Source organism: Neltuma alba, unplaced genomic scaffold, assembly GCF_004799145.2.
Source record: "Neltuma alba isolate B1F8T4 unplaced genomic scaffold, ASM479914v2 tig00013556_pilon, whole genome shotgun sequence".
Lineage (NCBI taxonomy): Eukaryota > Viridiplantae > Streptophyta > Magnoliopsida > Fabales > Fabaceae > Neltuma > Neltuma alba.
In genome coordinates this window covers 36,469-54,809 of record NW_021637762.1, presented here as the reverse complement: position 1 = coordinate 54,809, position 18,341 = coordinate 36,469, and the positions used below count along the sequence as shown (strand labels likewise).

Sequence of the window (18,341 nt, the reverse complement as noted above, 5' to 3'; positions counted from 1 at the left end):
ACCACACTTGAATGGGTTCATGTGTTCACATTGCCTTGATTTACACAAAGTAGCTTCTTGCAGGATAGAGGATAATCTTCTAGAACAGCATCCTTATGCATGGTTTATGAAGAACTAGCCAGCTACGCAGATACGAGCATTGTTTTCTCTTATATGTGTTTCGATTTCTATTTGCTTCGTTGCTAAGTTGCTACATTCTTCTAGTTCTATACTTTTTATTTTTGATTCGATTGTAATTTAATATCTAAAATTTAAATTTTAGCTCAATGTAAGTCAATCTTTATACTTTTGACTTGGTCATACTTCGGTTCTTAAACTTTCACTTGCTACAATTAAGTTTTTATAATTTCAATCATTTGAAATTTTAGTTACCAATCTCTTATGAAATATATAATTTTAATTTTTTTTAAATGTAGGAGCTAGTTTTTTTAAAATGTTTAAACTATAGGAACTAAAGTCTAATTGAGTCAAAATATAGAAACCAAGTTAAATCTTTGAGTCTTGATTCGTGCGAAGTTAATTTAGAGATTGAGTTATAACTAAAGCCAAATTATATGAACGAAAATATTAATTTTTCCAAAGAAAACAATTCTTCAAGGTTAACATTTATTCATATTCGCATTAAAAAAAACATTTATTCATATTTAGTGGAGGTGTTCAAACACATTAGTGGAGATCCTATCTGACCATATTTTTTGAGAACCTCACAATTGTACAGACTGCTTTTATCATATTAACTTGATTTAGTTTTATTTGTGCATTGATTTAATCGTGGACTTGTGTTAATAAAAGAATAATTTCTATTTAGCTAATAGAAATTATTTTTGTTGCTGAAGGGCAATTTTTTTTTTGGGTTATAATAGGGCGGGATTGAACCCACAACACATGTACCCAACACACAGTCACATGCCACTGGCCAAACGGCCAGTGGCGAAGGGCAATTTCTTTTGAGGGAGATGCTTCATGCTACTTTAACACTAAGACGCTAGCTAGTTCACAGAAGTTGAACATAATGAAAAGTGTACTGTAACCAAAATGAAATGTTTGTTACTCCTCCTATCTTTAATATAAGACTCATTTAACTAATTTGATTAGATTAAGGAAGTTAGGTAAGTTAGTTAATTATAAGAAATGTGACACATTTTTCTTAAAATACCATAATCATCTTTTTTAATACCCCCTCTTTCTTTTCTACTTGATTATGGTTGAGGGAGTATCCATAGGAGTAATTTAGAAAAAATTGATAAATATGAGAAATGATTCTTATATTTAGGATTAAAACCAACTTAACAATTGGGTCTTATATTAAGGATTGGAAGAGTACTTGTTTGTCCAGAAATCCATTCTTTCAATTTTTTTCCTCATAAACCATGTGCTGACCATTTTAACAAGATGTAATTAGTGAATTAATGTTTATTGTGCATATAATATCTATTCCACATATTTATCAATTTTTTTAAGTTAACTTAAATTGATATTCTCTCAATAATAATCAAAGAGAGAGATTAGAGAGATATTTATAGTATTTTAAAAAAAACACATTATGTTAACTAATTTAATTAAATTTTATATCTACTCAAATTAGTTAGTTAAAGTTTACATTAGACTGAGGAGTACAATGTAATAAAAAAAATAGTAGCAGAAAAAAAGACAAAAATTCAGACTTATCTCTTTTTTATCTCCTGCGGTTTTAAAGGATAAGGGTAAACTCGAGAAACTCCGTAAAAAATTGTTAGGGACCTGGAAAAAATATGAATACCTCAGATTAGTTTTTCCTTTATTTCTCATTAAAAAAATTATCTCAACATTATTTGATCACAATCGAAAGGCTAATATATCTCATTCTCAACCGAGACTTAGGCGAGAAAGCTTAATTGAAGAAGTTCAAATCGACTTGCAAGTTTAAAAAAAAAATGTTATTTTCTATTTTCACTGAAACATTATTAATATGCAAATTGATAATTTGTTTTTTATTTGGTTTGATCATATGATATTGGATGAAGTTTAAATTTAAATATATACAATAATAAGAATAAATAAGAATTCATCATAAAATAACTCCTTTTCCGCCTTGACTTTGTTTTTATTGTCACCGCACAAAACGAAGGCAATGAATTTGTGCATCACAAAGTTCATACTATTTTGTTTCTTTACTATAAAACTTACTTAACTAATTTAAATAAATTAAAAAATTTAGTTAAATTAGTTATTTATAATAAATATGAATTCATGTTTTTAAAATAATTTTTTTAATCATCAATATTCTTTGGTGAATATGTGTAATTAATAAAAAAATTTAAAAAAATAAATTATAAATTTAGGGATAAATTGGATTGATGTATTATATTTAGCATTAGATTCAATACCCAATCAGTTCTTATATTTAGAATCAGATGTAATATTTAAACTTACCTCTGATGTAGTTGAAGATTTAATTTGATTTTAAATATAAAATCTCAATTCATTTTATTTTTAATATTTATTTATTTTTTAAACAATTCCCGGAATAATTATATATGTTAAAATATTTTTATTCTAATATATATGATTAAAACATATTTTTAAAAAATAATATTTATTTATTATAAATAACTAATTTAACTAAAATCTTTTAGTATTCATAATTAGTTATCTAGGAGAAGAATATATTTCGAGCAACTTTTGAGAAATACCTGTTCTCCATTTTAGGGTTTTGGCTTTGATCCGCCGCCCCATTATGAAAGGATTCTATTGTCAATACAATATTAAGGCAAGGGTTGTTTTGTAAAACGCCATAATTATATAACATCTCTAACCCTATCGACCCTCATTCTTTTCGCTGTGCTTGCTACACTTGCTCCATTGCGGCTGAGGTCTCTGCTGCTCACTGTCTTGCAGGTTCGGTTTCTGACTTTGTACTCTTTCTGTGCCTTTCCTTCAGTCTATGGCTTTAGCATTAGGCCTTTTCACTGGATCATTCTGCATGCTATTTATTCTCTCTTTTTTTTTTTCCTGCTGAAATTTCTCTCATGTAGTTTAATACAACATAATTTTCTTTTCATCTTCTATTTGAATGCGTGCTCGTTCGCCCGTTCGCTCTTTTGTGTTCTTTTGTTTTGTTTCCCATGGACTTATGTTAGTCTGTTGGATTAATTATGTATTTGATGATGAATCGATTTATGCTTTTCATTATGTCGATGTGATGTTCCTGTTCATTGAACTCCCATGTGAAGTACAGATCTTGGAGTGGATTTAATAAATTATTAATGATTTGTTGTTGATTTATGAAAACGATCTTATGCAAAGGAAATTGGAGCTTTTCTAGGGCCTGTAAACGCAATCTCATTTGTGTGTGATAAGCAGATGCGAATTTTCTTATGTAACTGTTGGATCGCATGTGGCTGTTAGCTTTTGGTTCTGCTTTAGTTATCCAGATCTGCCAGACATAAAACATGACGATTTCCGCATTAATTTTACTTATTATTGTCAGAAAGCTCAATCGTCACTTGATATTCATGTCATTTATCAGTATTTGCGTCTCAGCATTTGTGATGCTTCTTCGGATGGAAACTGATACAGTGGCCATAATATCCTCTTTTTGTTTTGTTTTGTTTTTTCCTTTGAGCAGTCCCTTCTTGTTTGAAGTCTAGGCGCTATGGGTAAGGAAAAGAGTCACATCAACATTGTGGTCATTGGCCATGTCGACTCTGGGAAGTCAACCACCACCGGCCACCTTATCTACAAGCTCGGAGGTATTGACAAGCGTGTTATTGAGAGGTTCGAGAAAGAAGCTGCCGAGATGAACAAGAGGTCCTTCAAGTACGCTTGGGTGCTGGACAAGCTCAAGGCCGAGCGTGAAAGAGGAATCACAATTGATATTGCTCTCTGGAAGTTCGAGACCACCAAGTACTACTGCACGGTCATTGATGCCCCTGGGCACAGGGATTTCATCAAGAACATGATTACCGGAACATCTCAGGCTGACTGTGCGGTTCTTATCATTGATTCAACGACTGGTGGTTTTGAAGCTGGTATCTCCAAGGATGGACAGACCCGTGAGCATGCACTCCTTGCTTTCACCCTTGGTGTGAAGCAGATGATTTGCTGCTGCAACAAGGTATTTAACTGAGGTTGCTTGGTGTATTTAACATCTCTCTAGATGATCGCATTGATTGCAGCTTTCTAATGTGGTTTTCTCTGTATTTTTTTCCTGCAACAGATGGATGCCACTACCCCCAAGTACTCTAAGGCCAGGTATGATGAAATCGTGAAGGAAGTGTCATCCTACTTGAAGAAGGTCGGTTACAACCCAGACAAGATCCCCTTCGTTCCCATCTCTGGTTTTGAGGGAGACAACATGATCGAGAGGTCAACCAACCTCGACTGGTACAAGGGACCAACCCTGCTTGAGGCCCTTGACCAGATCCAGGAGCCCAAGAGGCCCTCAGACAAGCCTCTGAGGCTGCCTCTTCAGGATGTGTACAAGATTGGAGGAATTGGAACTGTTCCAGTGGGCCGTGTTGAGACTGGTGTTCTGAAGCCCGGTATGGTGGTTACTTTCGGTCCCAGCGGGCTGACAACTGAAGTTAAGTCTGTGGAGATGCACCACGAGGCCCTCCAAGAGGCTCTTCCAGGTGACAACGTGGGATTCAACGTGAAGAACGTTGCTGTGAAGGATCTGAAGCGTGGTTATGTTGCCTCAAACTCAAAGGACGATCCGGCCAAGGAAGCTGCCAACTTCACATCTCAGGTCATTATCATGAACCATCCTGGACAGATCGGCGGTGGTTATGCCCCTGTGCTTGACTGCCACACCTCCCACATTGCGGTGAAGTTTGCTGAGCTGCTGACCAAGATTGACAGGCGATCTGGTAAGGAGCTTGAGAAGGAACCCAAGTTCTTGAAGAACGGTGATGCCGGTATGGTTAAGATGATTCCAACCAAGCCATGGTTGTTGAGACCTTCTCTGAGTATCCTCCTTTGGGTCGTTTCGCTGTGAGGGACATGCGTCAAACGGTGGCTGTGGGAGTCATCAAGAACGTGGAGAAGAAGGAAGCCTCTGGCGCCAAGGTGACCAAGGCTGCGCAGAAGAAGAAGTGAATCGTGGGGGCCGGTTTATCGATTGGAGCCATCCATGATGGCTGCAATAAAAATTTTCGTATTTGCATTTTGTGTTTCCGGAATCTGTGTTTTAGGTTAATTATTTACTGTGTCAACTTCTTGCCTTCGTCAAGGCGCTTGTGTTCCCAGAACTGGCTGCTTGATCGACGGTGGCAAGGTTTTCTGGTAATTTCATTTTCGTGTATCAGAGAGTTTTGTCTTTGAAAGCTGCGGTATTGTATAGGACTATTTTTATACACTGCCGGTTGGCTGGCAATTGTCAACTTTACAAGTCTAAATTTCAGGTTTTTATTAATCCACAACTTCTATGATCTCATTTCCCTATGTTCACAGCTACATGGTTGGGTTTATCACTTTACCGTCTCCTGTTATCCTGTTAGTGTTTGTTGACAAAATTTTTGTTTAACATTTTCTATAGGCATAATTTTGGTTATTCAATATTGTTATATTTTAGGAAAAATGGGGGATAAATTTCTGTTTGAGAAATTAATTGGGCAATGGTATCTTAAACATTTGGGTAATTGCAGTGGAAGAAAGATCAAATTATCCTAATTGTATGTTACTGAAAATTATATATGACTGATTCTAATTGCACGTGGATGTTTAATTACGTATAAAATCTTGTTGTATATTTTTTATTTTAATTGTATATTATATATTCAAATTTAAATATTGTTAATTCTAATTATATATATTACTATTTATGTATGCAAATTTACGGTGCTGAATAAATCTTTATCTATAAATTAATATTATGAAATTTGCACATTAGAGAAGGTTATTTGCATGTTACGGGAAGGTATTTGCATAGTAAGGAAGATAAGTTGCATACTTTAAAAGATACTTGCATATTACACCATTTGCAATAACATTAGAACCTATATAAAAGTAAGCATGAAGATCCTTCATATGCAATTAACATTTGTATTAAACATTAGCATACAATAAGAAACTGTATGTTAGTTATGCAAGTGAGCATCTATTATATACAGTTAGTATCTATATTACATAATAAACTTATATGCAGGTAAACATTCGTCATATACAATTAAGCATCCGTCATATGTAATGAGTTATATGAAATGAGCATCCATCGTATACAATTAATCATATATAAGTGAGGATAACTGATATGCAATAATCATCAATCAAAGTACTACAGTCTTTTTTCTGTTATACTTACTAATATTTTAGAAGTCCATACCTTTATATTTATTACAAGTTTCATTCTTTAATTAATTTGTCAAAGGAAATTTTTAACCAATTTTCCCTATATTTTACGTAGTGAAATTGGAAAATATTTGTGCATTGTATCAAATCCAAATATGCCTGAGAGTTTAAAAAGACAATATGGTTTTTTAAAAGTTACAGTTGGATCTCCCGGGCTTTTATATATCGTCTCTCATTACTGAGTTTCCAAAACGTTTTGAAGCGTAGTTCGTCTCATTTAAGGGTTGATTGTGTTAGCTTTTTAAATTTATTCTCTTTACTCAATGTGAAATTCACATGAAAAAGCATATGAATACTTGGGGCGAGTTTGGTACACTGGAGCTTGATATACCGCAAAAGCATTTCAAAAAGTATTTTTTATATAAGTTAAGATAAAACTCTTCATTTATTTATTTTTTATTTGGTAAATAATCCAAACGCCCCCAAATATTATGATCCAGATTATGCATCGAATCAGTTTTAACCTTTGCTCATTTTTTGATACACAGAATACATTGCATTGTAATGCAATTTAATTTATTAGACTCAAATAGCTCTTCAACAATATATTATTTACAAATTGAGTAATTAACAGGATGACAATGAATGAATGAATTTATAAAATTCAGTATTTCAATAATTATATTTGTTTGCCATGAAAATATAACAATTATTTGATTGGGAAAATGACAAAAAATACCTTTCAAAATTTTAAAAAGATAAATAAGTGATATTGACTATTTTTATAATAATTTTAATCATTTTTGTAATGATTTTGATATGTCAAAATCTTCTATTTGTTATTTTGAAGTTTAATAGCCATTCTTTGTGTCATTTTCCCTTTTGATTTCACAGGCATGTTCGGTTGGATTAAAATGATATAATAATGAAAAATGAAGGTATTTTGGGCTTTGGCCATGACATTCCAAAAACAATGAATTTGTTGTGTGCGTGTATATCTAAATTACCAGTAAAAGGAAAGGACAGAAATACACACACGCACGCACATTCTTTAACTTGTTAAGAAATATGTTTTTCAAATGAATAAATTCATTAAAAATTATTTATTACTATTAAACAATATTCTTTTGCCCCGCTCATATTAATAACCTTTACAAAATTCCTTTTCTAGGTGAGTACAAAATTCCTTGAAATTTTTTTAAAAAAGACAGTTAAATAATTCAAACTCTTATTTGGGTCATTAAATTCATCAAATATTTAATCAGGTCACATAGCTTAAAGAGGGATTTTAAAATTTTATGAATTGACCCTAATATCCCTTTGTTAGAAATTCTTTTCTTCTAGATTAACGAGTTTTGTTTTAGAGTTAACATGTTTTAATTTTAAATTAACAATTTTCTGTTTCCATAGTACACTTGCGTTGGTCTATAAATAAAATTTGATTATAATATAATCTTGAAAATTAATAAGTTTAGTTATGTAGTTAAAAACTTTCAGTTCTAAAATAACAACTTTATATCTCCAAATGACAGTTGTAATAAGTCTTTGAATAAAATTTGACTACAATACAACTTTAAAAATTAACATATTTGATTTCATAGTTAATATTTTTCAATTTTAAATTCATAACTTTTTGTTTTCGTAACACACTTAACTTGTAATAATTCTTTAAATAAAACTTGATCACAATACAATCTTAAAAATTAATGCATTTTCAATTCTAAATTAACAATTTCCTATCTTCATAACACATTTCTAATAGATCTTTGAATAAAACTTTAATTTAATATAACTTTAAAAATTATATGTTCTATTTTATTGTTAACACATTTTAATTCTAAATCAATAACTTTCTATCAAGATGAAACTATAAGGATTAAAGGAGGAAGATTTAATATAAAAACTAATAAGGGAGGAATATTTAATATAAAAACTAACTCACCACTACCTTCTTGATTAGTTTTTTGACTTTGTAATGGTAGACACCAAGTTTTTCTTGTTTAGAACTCTTGCGCAATACAGAAATAATAGAAAATCATAATCTCTCTGTGTTTTTAATGAAAGGGCCTTTAAAATTATTTCATAAAAATTTTAAAAACTCATCTTTAGGACATTTGACTTTATTAGGGATTCAACAAATTCAATGACTCAAATAAAAATTTGTATTATTTAAGTGTTTTTTTAAGAAATTTTTCCAAATTCGCTTATTAACATCATTTTGTTTTTTTGGCCAAAATTAACATCATTTTGTGAAACAAAAAATTTAACACCATTTACAAATTTTTTAAAGATAAGTCATGGTTATTGAATAAAGAGTAAAAGAAAAAGTTAGGGACATCTGGTCCAATGATAATAAACACTTTTCTCGAGTTTTTCTTAAACGAAGACTTCCCCATAAATACGAAAAATTGAAATAAGAAATGTGAAAATAAAAGCCAAAAGTCATTACCATAAATGATGCCTATTTTTGCTGCTTGCCATAGATGCTACCAGGAAAAGTATTACAAGTGTGGGCAATTCAGACATTTCACTAAAGGCTGTTTTCTTCGGCCCCAAGCATTTGGACCTATCCTTTTTTTTTTTTTTGGTTAAATATATGAAAAGACTGAGTATTTAAACCTACCCTACAAAGTATGTTTGTCCACAAAAAAGTTGATCTCAGAGTATTTTAATTAACTCTATTAGATCAGGGAAAACGAAAAAGTATCCATACTCAATTCCATGGCTTGGACATCAAGAATATAATTAAATAATAAAAAAAAATATAGGCGTAATTGCATCTTCATTATGAGGGAGGGAAGTTTTCTTAATTTGCAGGACTTAAGTGTCTACATTTTATTTTGCATCTAATTAAAGGGGAAAAAAATAAATGCGAATCCTAGGTATTTCGTGAAAGAATGTGAGTTATATTATCATAAGTGGTAAATCTGAATAATAAAATTTCTTATAAGTTTCAAATATTATTTTGATAACTAATAAATATTTTTTTATAAATTTCATATATTGTATTGATAATGGTTATTAATTCAGGAAAATACTTGCATCAAGGTTTTTATGTTCATCGTGCGTCTTTATTTGAAAATCTTATCATTTAATTATAAATTTACATAAAATAAAAAAAGATATAAAATCATGTATGATTAGAAAACTTGATATAATAGATAATTAAATATAAGTAATTTAAAATAATTTTTTTTAGTAATTTGTTGTCCCAAATAACGAAAGCTTATCCTAGTGTTCGACAGTGATAACAGAGGATACATTCTTCTTTTTCCTTCGACCACTTTTGCTCACAAGCCCCACATTGTTCTTTAAAACATTTTCCTCGTAAGCTCTAAATCTTGAAATTTGGTCCCCTACAAACTCATAAATAATACTAGTATCTTTGGTCCTTATATATGAAACTCATTTAAATTAGTAAATTAAGAAAATAAAATAAATTAGTTCATTTTAATAAATATGATATAATCTTCCAAAAATACTGCTCTATAACATTAGTGTGTATATATATTAGTTGATAAGTTTAGTAAATTAGTTTTGAAAAAAGTATAGTAAACATAAGAGGTAAAGTGGACGAGTCTTATATCACCTTTGGTCTTTAATATAATAGTTAGCTAACTAATTTATGAATATTAAAAAAATTAGTTAAATTAGTTATTTATAATAAATAGATATTATCTAAAATATTATTATTAATCATGTACATTGAGACTACTTTTTAAAGGAACTTGTAGCATGCATGTGTTATTAGCATAAATGAATAGATATATAAGACAAAATAAATTAAGATCTTATATTTAGAATTAAATTGAATATTTAATTAGTTCTTGTGTTAAGGACCGGAGGTTGTCAGTGGATGCTGTGTAGGTTGTCAACAGCTTTTTATTGGGTTGTTAATACTTGCCACTAAAGTTGTCCGTTACATTGGTAGAGAAAATAGTGAATTGAAAACTTGAGAGGTAATGATGTTATTTTACAATTACAATATAATACTCTAAGGTCCCTTGGGACCTGTTATTAATTTTGATACTTTTTGGGACCTTAGATATTCTACTCTTTGTGGCCTGTGTGTATTTTTTTTTTTGTGTGATCTTATTATAATTCTTTCTAAATTATATTATAAATGCCTTTATGGAAGAATAATATTTTTATTGGAATATTTGACAGCTAATTCGCGTCTGTAACGATGCCATCATGAGCTCACAATGGAGGAGACATTGCCAAGGAGGATCGCAGAGTTCTCCAGCGGGTCATGTGGGCCTTTGACCTGAATAAATTAATATTCTTTTTATGTAATTCTATTTGTAAGTTCAGTTTCAAATATTCACAAAAAATAAAGTATGTCTCGTGAAAGTAAGACACTGTTACATTTAAAATCACTGACAAATACATTTTTACGTAAAATGAGACATAATTTTTTTTATATATGCTTATCTCATATTTTATAAATTATGATTAAAAATTATTTATAAATTATTCCAAACAGGTTCTAAATTGATATTCTTTCAAGCGAATTCAAATGAGTTTTTTTAATAAAAATATAGGTAAATTGAATTTCAGCAGCGCAAGAGGGATGGCTTTTATATAAGAACTTCTAAAAATATCAATAAAATCCCACCAAAATTTCACTAACTAAACAGACGTTTTGTCCTTATAGTAACATTGCACCACGGATTTTATAGTATAATAATATAATCAGTTTATATTATTGAATTATATTCGAATATTATTATAAGGAATGTTTTTGTGGATATTTTTATTGATAGTTAAACTACATATTTGACAAGAGCATCATTCTCAGTAACAAGCTTAAAACGGTGATGAGATTGTACATCTTGAGTGATTCGGTATTTTTATTTTGTCAGGATTTAATAATCAATCTTAAATTAAGAATTTTTTTTTAATCATCAACGAAGTTGTAAAGATGGTATTTAATACAAAATCCACTGACCATTCAAATTAAAATGATATTATTAGACTCCAAATGAAAAAGTTAGAAATATTTAAAATGGTCACATAATTTACTTCTTCTTTCTTTACCAAGAAAGAAATAATGGTCGCGCGGCAAATTTTTTATTTAAAATAAAAATATATCATATTTAACGTTGAGACATCATCGAGCCTTCCGCTCTCTGCACGTTACTGCGTAATGCGTTTTCTCTGATCAGAAGACAGAAATTAATGCCGTGCCGGTGACAAGCTGACACCGGATTTCGAATTATAATTATTATTTAATTATGAAAAGAATTAAACAAATAGGCCTTCGATGATGGCTAGATCAGAGGATTATCCATCCAATGGCAAAAAAAAAAAAAAATCTGGGGATCGTCCGACTCCAAATAAAGTGACTCAAATAAAATTTTTTTATGCAATTTTTCATTTGGGGATTTCTCTGTCTTTTTTCTTGGGTCTGGACACTTGGGAATTGAGTTACTGGTAAATTGATGGAATCACATGTAAATGTAAACGCATCACCACAGGATTTAACAAAAAAAAAAACAAGGATATAATTCACACACAATATAATATAACATAATATAAAAGCTCTAATAAATGTTTGTTTTAATGAATTATAAATAATGTATATTATTTTAAATTTTATTTATTTAATTTTCTTACAATTTTAAAGGCTCGGCGGCTAGGGTTTGGTTTTGGTTTTGATTTTGATTTGAATTAGGGCTGAGGCAGAAGAGGATACAACTGTCAATTTAATTTTCAAGAAGGGTTGTTTGGTGAATTAAAAAGTGAGCTTGCTTTTAGGGTTTTGTTTTGAGGTCGCTGGACGCTGGCTGCCGCCTTACAGGCGTAGAGGGGTATAACTGTCAATACAATTATTTTGGGTTCAAGGCAAAAAATCCCAGCTCGTGCTCTTATTATATAATCCCTCGAATCTCATTCCCCTTCACTTCTCCACTCTCTGTTTCCTGCTTTTGCTCGCCTGCGGCTAGGGTTCTTGCTTGTCCATTTCTCTTAGGTTCGTTCTCTGACTCGTCTCTCCTTGGATGTCTTTCTCTATCTGTGGATTGAATTCTAGATCGTTTCATTGAATGAATCTACGCTCTGTTCGTCTTTTTCTTTTTTCCTTTTTGTTTATTATGATTCAATCTTCTGATATGCTTTTCGAATGCGCGTTCGTTTTGTTTTTTACGCATATTATTACATAAGTCTGTAACGCTGTTGGAATTTTTTTTTTTTTGATTCCTTGTTTCTGATTTTGGTCGATGAATTATATCTTTTTGTCTGGCCGGGATCTTCAGTAAGCACCACAGATCTTGAGGAGAGTCGATCCTTTTGTTTGGATGTTCATGAATTGTTATTGGTTGACGACGATCGATTATATTAAAAACGATTGGGCATTTAATCTTGTTCGTGTTTACATGTATGCATGTGATAGGCCGATGCAGGATTTCTTATTTAACTGTTGCGTGTGGTTGTTTGCTTTTGTAACGGATCTAGTTTGCTCGATCTGCCACTGCCAGACTATGTCGCATCAAAAATATTCCCCCTAAAATTCTATCATGTATCATAATTTGACAACACGTTCATCGATGGATAGTTAAGTTAATCTTAATGCTTGTGTTGCCTCTGAGGGTGAAAAATTTCGAACTCAACTTATTTTTATGGTTTCATAATGTGGTCTTAATGGCTTCGTTACATTTGTTTTCAGAATTTCTTTCCCGTTCCAAGTTTAGGCGATATGGGTAAGGAAAAGAGTCACATCAATATTGTGGTCATTGGCCATGTCGACTCTGGGAAGTCAACCACCACCGGCCACCTTATCTACAAGCTCGGAGGTATTGACAAGCGTGTTATTGAGAGGTTCGAGAAAGAAGCTGCCGAGATGAACAAGAGGTCCTTCAAGTATGCTTGGGTGCTGGACAAGCTCAAGGCCGAGCGTGAAAGAGGAATCACAATTGATATTGCTCTCTGGAAGTTCGAGACCACCAAGTACTACTGCACGGTCATTGATGCACCCGGACACAGGGATTTCATCAAGAACATGATTACTGGAACATCTCAGGCTGACTGTGCGGTTCTTATCATTGATTCAACGACTGGTGGTTTTGAAGCTGGTATCTCCAAGGATGGACAGACCCGTGAGCATGCACTCCTTGCTTTCACCCTTGGTGTGAAGCAGATGATTTGCTGCTGCAACAAGGTATTTAACTGAGGTTGGTTGGTGTATTTAACTTCTCTCTAGATAATCGCATTGATTGCAGCTTCCTAATGTGGTTTTTCTGTATTTTGTTCTGCAACAGATGGATGCCACCACCCCCAAGTACTCTAAGGCCAGGTACGATGAAATCGTGAAGGAAGTGTCATCCTACTTGAAGAAGGTCGGTTACAACCCAGACAAGATCCCCTTCGTTCCCATCTCTGGTTTTGAGGGAGACAACATGATCGAGAGGTCAACCAACCTCGACTGGTACAAGGGACCAACCCTTCTCGAGGCCCTTGACCAGATCCAGGAGCCCAAGAGGCCGTCAGACAAGCCTCTGAGGCTGCCCCTTCAGGATGTGTACAAGATTGGAGGAATTGGAACTGTTCCAGTGGGACGTGTTGAGACTGGTGTTCTGAAGCCCGGTATGGTGGTTACTTTCGGTCCCAGCGGGCTGACAACTGAAGTTAAGTCTGTGGAGATGCACCACGAGGCCCTCCAAGAGGCTCTTCCAGGTGACAACGTGGGATTCAACGTGAAGAACGTTGCTGTGAAGGATCTGAAGCGTGGTTATGTTGCCTCAAACTCAAAGGACGATCCTGCCAAGGAAGCTGCCAACTTCACATCTCAGGTCATTATCATGAACCATCCTGGACAGATCGGCGGTGGTTACGCCCCTGTGCTCGACTGCCACACCTCCCACATTGCGGTGAAATTTGCTGAGCTGCTGACCAAGATTGACAGGCGATCTGGCAAGGAGCTTGAGAAGGAACCCAAGTTCTTGAAGAACGGTGATGCCGGTATGGTTAAGATGATTCCAACCAAGCCCATGGTTGTTGAGACCTTCTCTGAGTATCCTCCTCTTGGTCGTTTCGCTGTGAGGGACATGCGTCAAACGGTGGCTGTGGGAGTCATCAAGAACGTGGAGAAGAAGGAAGCCACTGGCGCTAAGGTCACCAAGGCTGCACAGAAGAAGAAGTGAATCGTGCGGGCTGGTTTGTCTGAAGCCTATTATCGTCGCCGCAATAAATGTTTTGATATTAGTACCTTCTCTTTCCAGAGTCTATGTTTTAGGTTTATCGGTTACTGTGTCGAGTCCTTTCCTTCGTCAGTGAGCTTCGGTTCGCAGAACTGGGTGCTTGACCGACGGTGGCGAGGCTTATTTTCTCTTTCGCTTCTGCATGCTTAATCATATTTTTGTGAGTTTCGTTTCTGAAAAATGCGGTGCGACATTGGACTATACTTAGACACTGCCTATTGGGACGTCGTTTGTCAACTAATTTCTGGATTTTAAGATATATGGTTTAATCATCCTCTTTGGACCTGTTATTTCTTTTTTGCATGTGATTTGTTAATTCCTCTTTACAAAGAAAAATGCTTTATTTCGAAATTTTGATGCTTCAAACTTTGAATGACAAGTTGCTTTTTAATGCCCCCTAGGCTTCGTGCCAGATTGTATGTTATTCAGTTGAAAAGAAAGAGTTTCTACTTTCTAGGCGAATTACGACTATGAAATTGTATGTTGCAAGTTGATTGAAAATTATTAGTCAGAACCCACTTCATGTTTTTTTGGGAGACCCATGGATTGTATGCCGTGGAAATTAAATTCTCTCTCTGATATTGAGATGAAGAATAAAACCCTTTTAATTAGGTGTGTTGTTATAACAATATTTATTTATTATACCCCTTCAATGTTGAGGCGCATTCATTGGTAATGAGGAGTATTCAGGCCGCACTCATTCGATGTTATGATGACATCATATGTAAGGCGTAGAACTGAAAACCAATCAAATCATTTGATCCAATTCACTACTTAGCTCTCAGAAGTCGCGTGAGAGATTAGAAGAGAGAAATTCAATCAGGATCACAGGTTAGTTTGTTAAAACCTGGCCATTGTATAACACCTAGGAATTTATTATGCCTCTTTTTTTTGGCCTGAAGGGAATTTATTATGCTTCAAGTCACAAGGTCCCGAAGCTGACCCACGAGTCATCATGACCTACATTTTGTAGGTCAGCCTCTCCAGCAGTTCCCTGTCCTGACAGTGCTCTGTATCAATGAAGTAAAACTTCCCATTGGCCTTAAACGTGACAAAAGGCCTATTGGTTTGAGGAGGCCGGATATCGGCAAACCTAATAACCCTCGGAGTATAAGCTGCCAGCCAAGTCATCATCTGCATCTCAAATCTATCTGAACCAGGTTGCCACCTGAGTTTATGTATGCAAGGGCTAACAAACCAGTGCAGGGCGGCAGTTGTAGAAGCACTGAGGAATATAACAGTTGATGCTAGCGCACCCTTTGGGATGACATTTGTTTCAGGGTATGTCATGAAAGTTATCACAGGGCCGGGTGATACTGAGAGGCAGCAAGTTGAGAGAGAGAGAAGCTTTACTTTCTTGATGGTGGATGAGATAGGACCATGATAAACAACTCTGGTTTCCTCGTGACCATCTTCCCCATATTCAGATTGTCCTTCTCCATAAGGTCCGATGCTGATCTTCTTGTCTTCATGTGCATTGGTGGCTTGAGATGCCCACTTCCTTTGGGTGGTAGCAAGCAAGGAGGAATATCTGAAAGTAGGATTAGCAAGAATTGGGCGTAGACGCCCTTGTCCAATGATAATGTGAAGCATGGGAAAAGACATACAAATAAAATGAAAAAAAAAAAAATCAGTAACAATGTTGCTTACAAAAAAAAGGGACCTATAAAAAACCCAAAGGGCTTAATTCAGTTGATAAGAGGAGGTAACAGGGAAAGACATCAAGGCACTGAACTGAAAAGGAGCAGCACGTAAACACAGGAACAATAACAAGATGTCAAGTTAGATAATGTTTTTTCCAGAACATATAATGCATAATGGAAGGAGTATAATATATATCATGTGGGGTGCGACTAGATCCAACATATGCAATGATTCTTTTTAATAGGGAAGAAGGAAATGGGGACAGATAAACTTGAGAGAGAAGTTTGCCAGGTTATAAGCACCTGATATAATTTTATAGAAGAACGATAAGATTCCTAAGATTTGATGGCTGAAAGGTTAGGCATATGCTTTCAGCATTGGTCATGAATAATTCACATTGGAATGCATAAAGAACTATGTTAAGGGATTGACCATTAAATTCATGTCAACAACTTGATTAACTGCAGGGAGTTTTAGATGTGTTCGGAAGTAGGGCAAAAATTTCCTATATTTCATTCATGGGGGGCGTGGCGTATATACAGAGGAAGTAGCTACGAAGTATGCGAAGAATCTATCCTAATCCCATAATATTCCACCTCGTACTATATTATAATTTACATAGATTGCGTATTCTAATTGCTACTAAGATGATTCAGCTGAAACAGGAGCTTATGGTTCAGAAGATTAACTGCTCATGTAATGCAACTTAGCTCCTGCTAGTGCATATCATATCAAAATCTAGTCTCAATTCCCTTTAGCTCTTCAGAGTCAAAGCCCTTCAACCAGTTTTCCTTCTACCGCTAGCATCATGGCACAAGCTTCAAACATACAGAATTTTTGTATGAAGAAACTAAGGTTAAGTATAGTTAGGAGTCCCTGAACTGATATAGTTGTACTACATCGCATCGATTCATCACAGTCATGCACCTTACTTGTAATCATAATAATAAAAAGAAGTCCCGCAAGATTTCCCATTGAAGGGGAATGAAGAAAAATCCCCATCTCTTAGCAGAAGATAGGATGTACATCAAATCAACACTATCTGCAGGTGAAAGACAGAAACTGAAACCCTAAATCTCCAGCCACAGGCTATCATGCTTACGGTAAAATTAGAATAAATCATGCAACATGAAACGATCTGCTAGCTGAACAGTAATTCACACACGCCAATTTTAAAGCATCTTTCACTTTCAGTATGCCACACCAGAGTTTTTTTACACACGTCATTTTCAGGTTCCAAACGTTCGTCTTGTTTTCATCAAGTTGATGCCAATTAAAAACTCCTCTCATAGTTACAAAAAGCAAAAAAAAAAAAAAAATGCCTAGGCACAGTTACAAAAGACAACATCCTAAAGCTCATTGTCCCTTTTCCCTGAACCCAAAAGAATTTCAATCTTGACATGAAATTTGAATGCTAACGAGGAGTAAAGTTCAGAACATTTTGGTATGAGCAAATTAGTGAGACATCAAATTGATTAAGAACTGAACATAAGCAGTCTCCAATCTCGGGAAGATGAACAATTGAATCGATATTAGAAAATTCAAAATGTGCAGCCAGAAAGGGACATGAAGAAGAAGAAGAAGGATAAACGAAGAAAACCAGAGAGGAAGCTCCTGGGAGAACGGTGATCGCACCAAATTCAGGAGAGACTCCCGTGCCATGTTCCCCAGTGAGACTCAGCGGAGACAAGCAAAAACGATGCGTTTCGCACACTTTAGTCAAATGACGTTAGGGCACATAAAAATAATTTGGAAGTTGGAACCATTTTAGCAAAATTGGCAATTGGGAAAACCGACTGGCTGGATCCACTCAAGGATACGTTTCAACCGAATCACCGGGTTCAAGTCCGAGATAAGGGTGTTTATAAAACTCGATAGCCTGCTATGCTCGTCTAGACCCGTAAAAAAATACCCAGTTTGTCTTAAAAAAATAGTCTGAAAGAACTATTGGATATTTTTAGGCTAGGCAAATTGTTGAGCAGGACTGGGCATCGAGCACGGTATGCTGTTGTACCTATTTGGCCCTGCCCTCAAAAATATATATAATTTTATTTTTCTTATATTTATTTCATGAATCAAATGCACTCTCACATCAATATTCAGTGTTTATTATATTTATTTATTTTTGAATGATTTTGAGAGTTAGAAATTAAAAAAACAATTAAGTTTAATAAAATATACAGACAATATTTTTTTTGTCATGATCCATTCCTCTTAGCTACTATAAAA

The 18,341-nt window shown here is 34.1% G+C and overlaps 2 protein-coding genes and 1 pseudogene across 2 annotated transcripts; 2 read left to right on the top strand and 1 right to left on the bottom strand.

Annotated features, from left to right (window-relative positions):
• The first annotated feature begins 2,790 nt into the window (after positions 1 to 2,790).
• Positions 2,791 to 5,423, top strand: LOC114738193 (elongation factor 1-alpha-like; annotated as a pseudogene).
• A 6,731-nt stretch (positions 5,424 to 12,154) lies between these two features.
• On the top strand, positions 12,155 to 14,758 carry LOC114738192 (elongation factor 1-alpha). The gene is made up of 3 exons (XM_028926216.1): positions 12,155 to 12,244; positions 12,938 to 13,429; positions 13,530 to 14,758. Exons 2-3 carry the CDS (start codon positions 12,968 to 12,970, stop codon positions 14,409 to 14,411), a joined length of 1,344 nt encoding a protein of 447 aa, XP_028782049.1. The 5' UTR covers positions 12,155 to 12,244; positions 12,938 to 12,967; the 3' UTR covers positions 14,412 to 14,758.
• Positions 14,759 to 15,307: 549 nt separating this feature from the next.
• LOC114738196 (uncharacterized) lies at positions 15,308 to 17,797 on the bottom strand. Its single transcript, XM_028926220.1, has one exon. The coding sequence runs from the start codon at positions 16,071 to 16,073 to the stop codon at positions 15,429 to 15,431; it is 645 nt and encodes a 214-aa protein (XP_028782053.1). The 5' UTR covers positions 16,074 to 17,797; the 3' UTR covers positions 15,308 to 15,428.
• Between the last annotated feature and the right edge of the window lie 544 nt (positions 17,798 to 18,341).

Bases quoted from the DNA above. Each gene is read 5' to 3' on its own strand.
- LOC114738196 (XM_028926220.1), bottom strand. From the start codon at position 16,073: ATGTCTTTTCCCATGCTTCACATTATCATTGGACAAGGGCGTCTACGC.
- LOC114738192 (XM_028926216.1), top strand. From the start codon at position 12,968: ATGGGTAAGGAAAAGAGTCACATCAATATTGTGGTCATTGGCCATGTC. The intron at 13,430-13,529 runs GTATTTAACTGA...GTTCTGCAACAG, and splicing joins TGATTTGCTGCTGCAACAAG to ATGGATGCCACCACCCCCAA.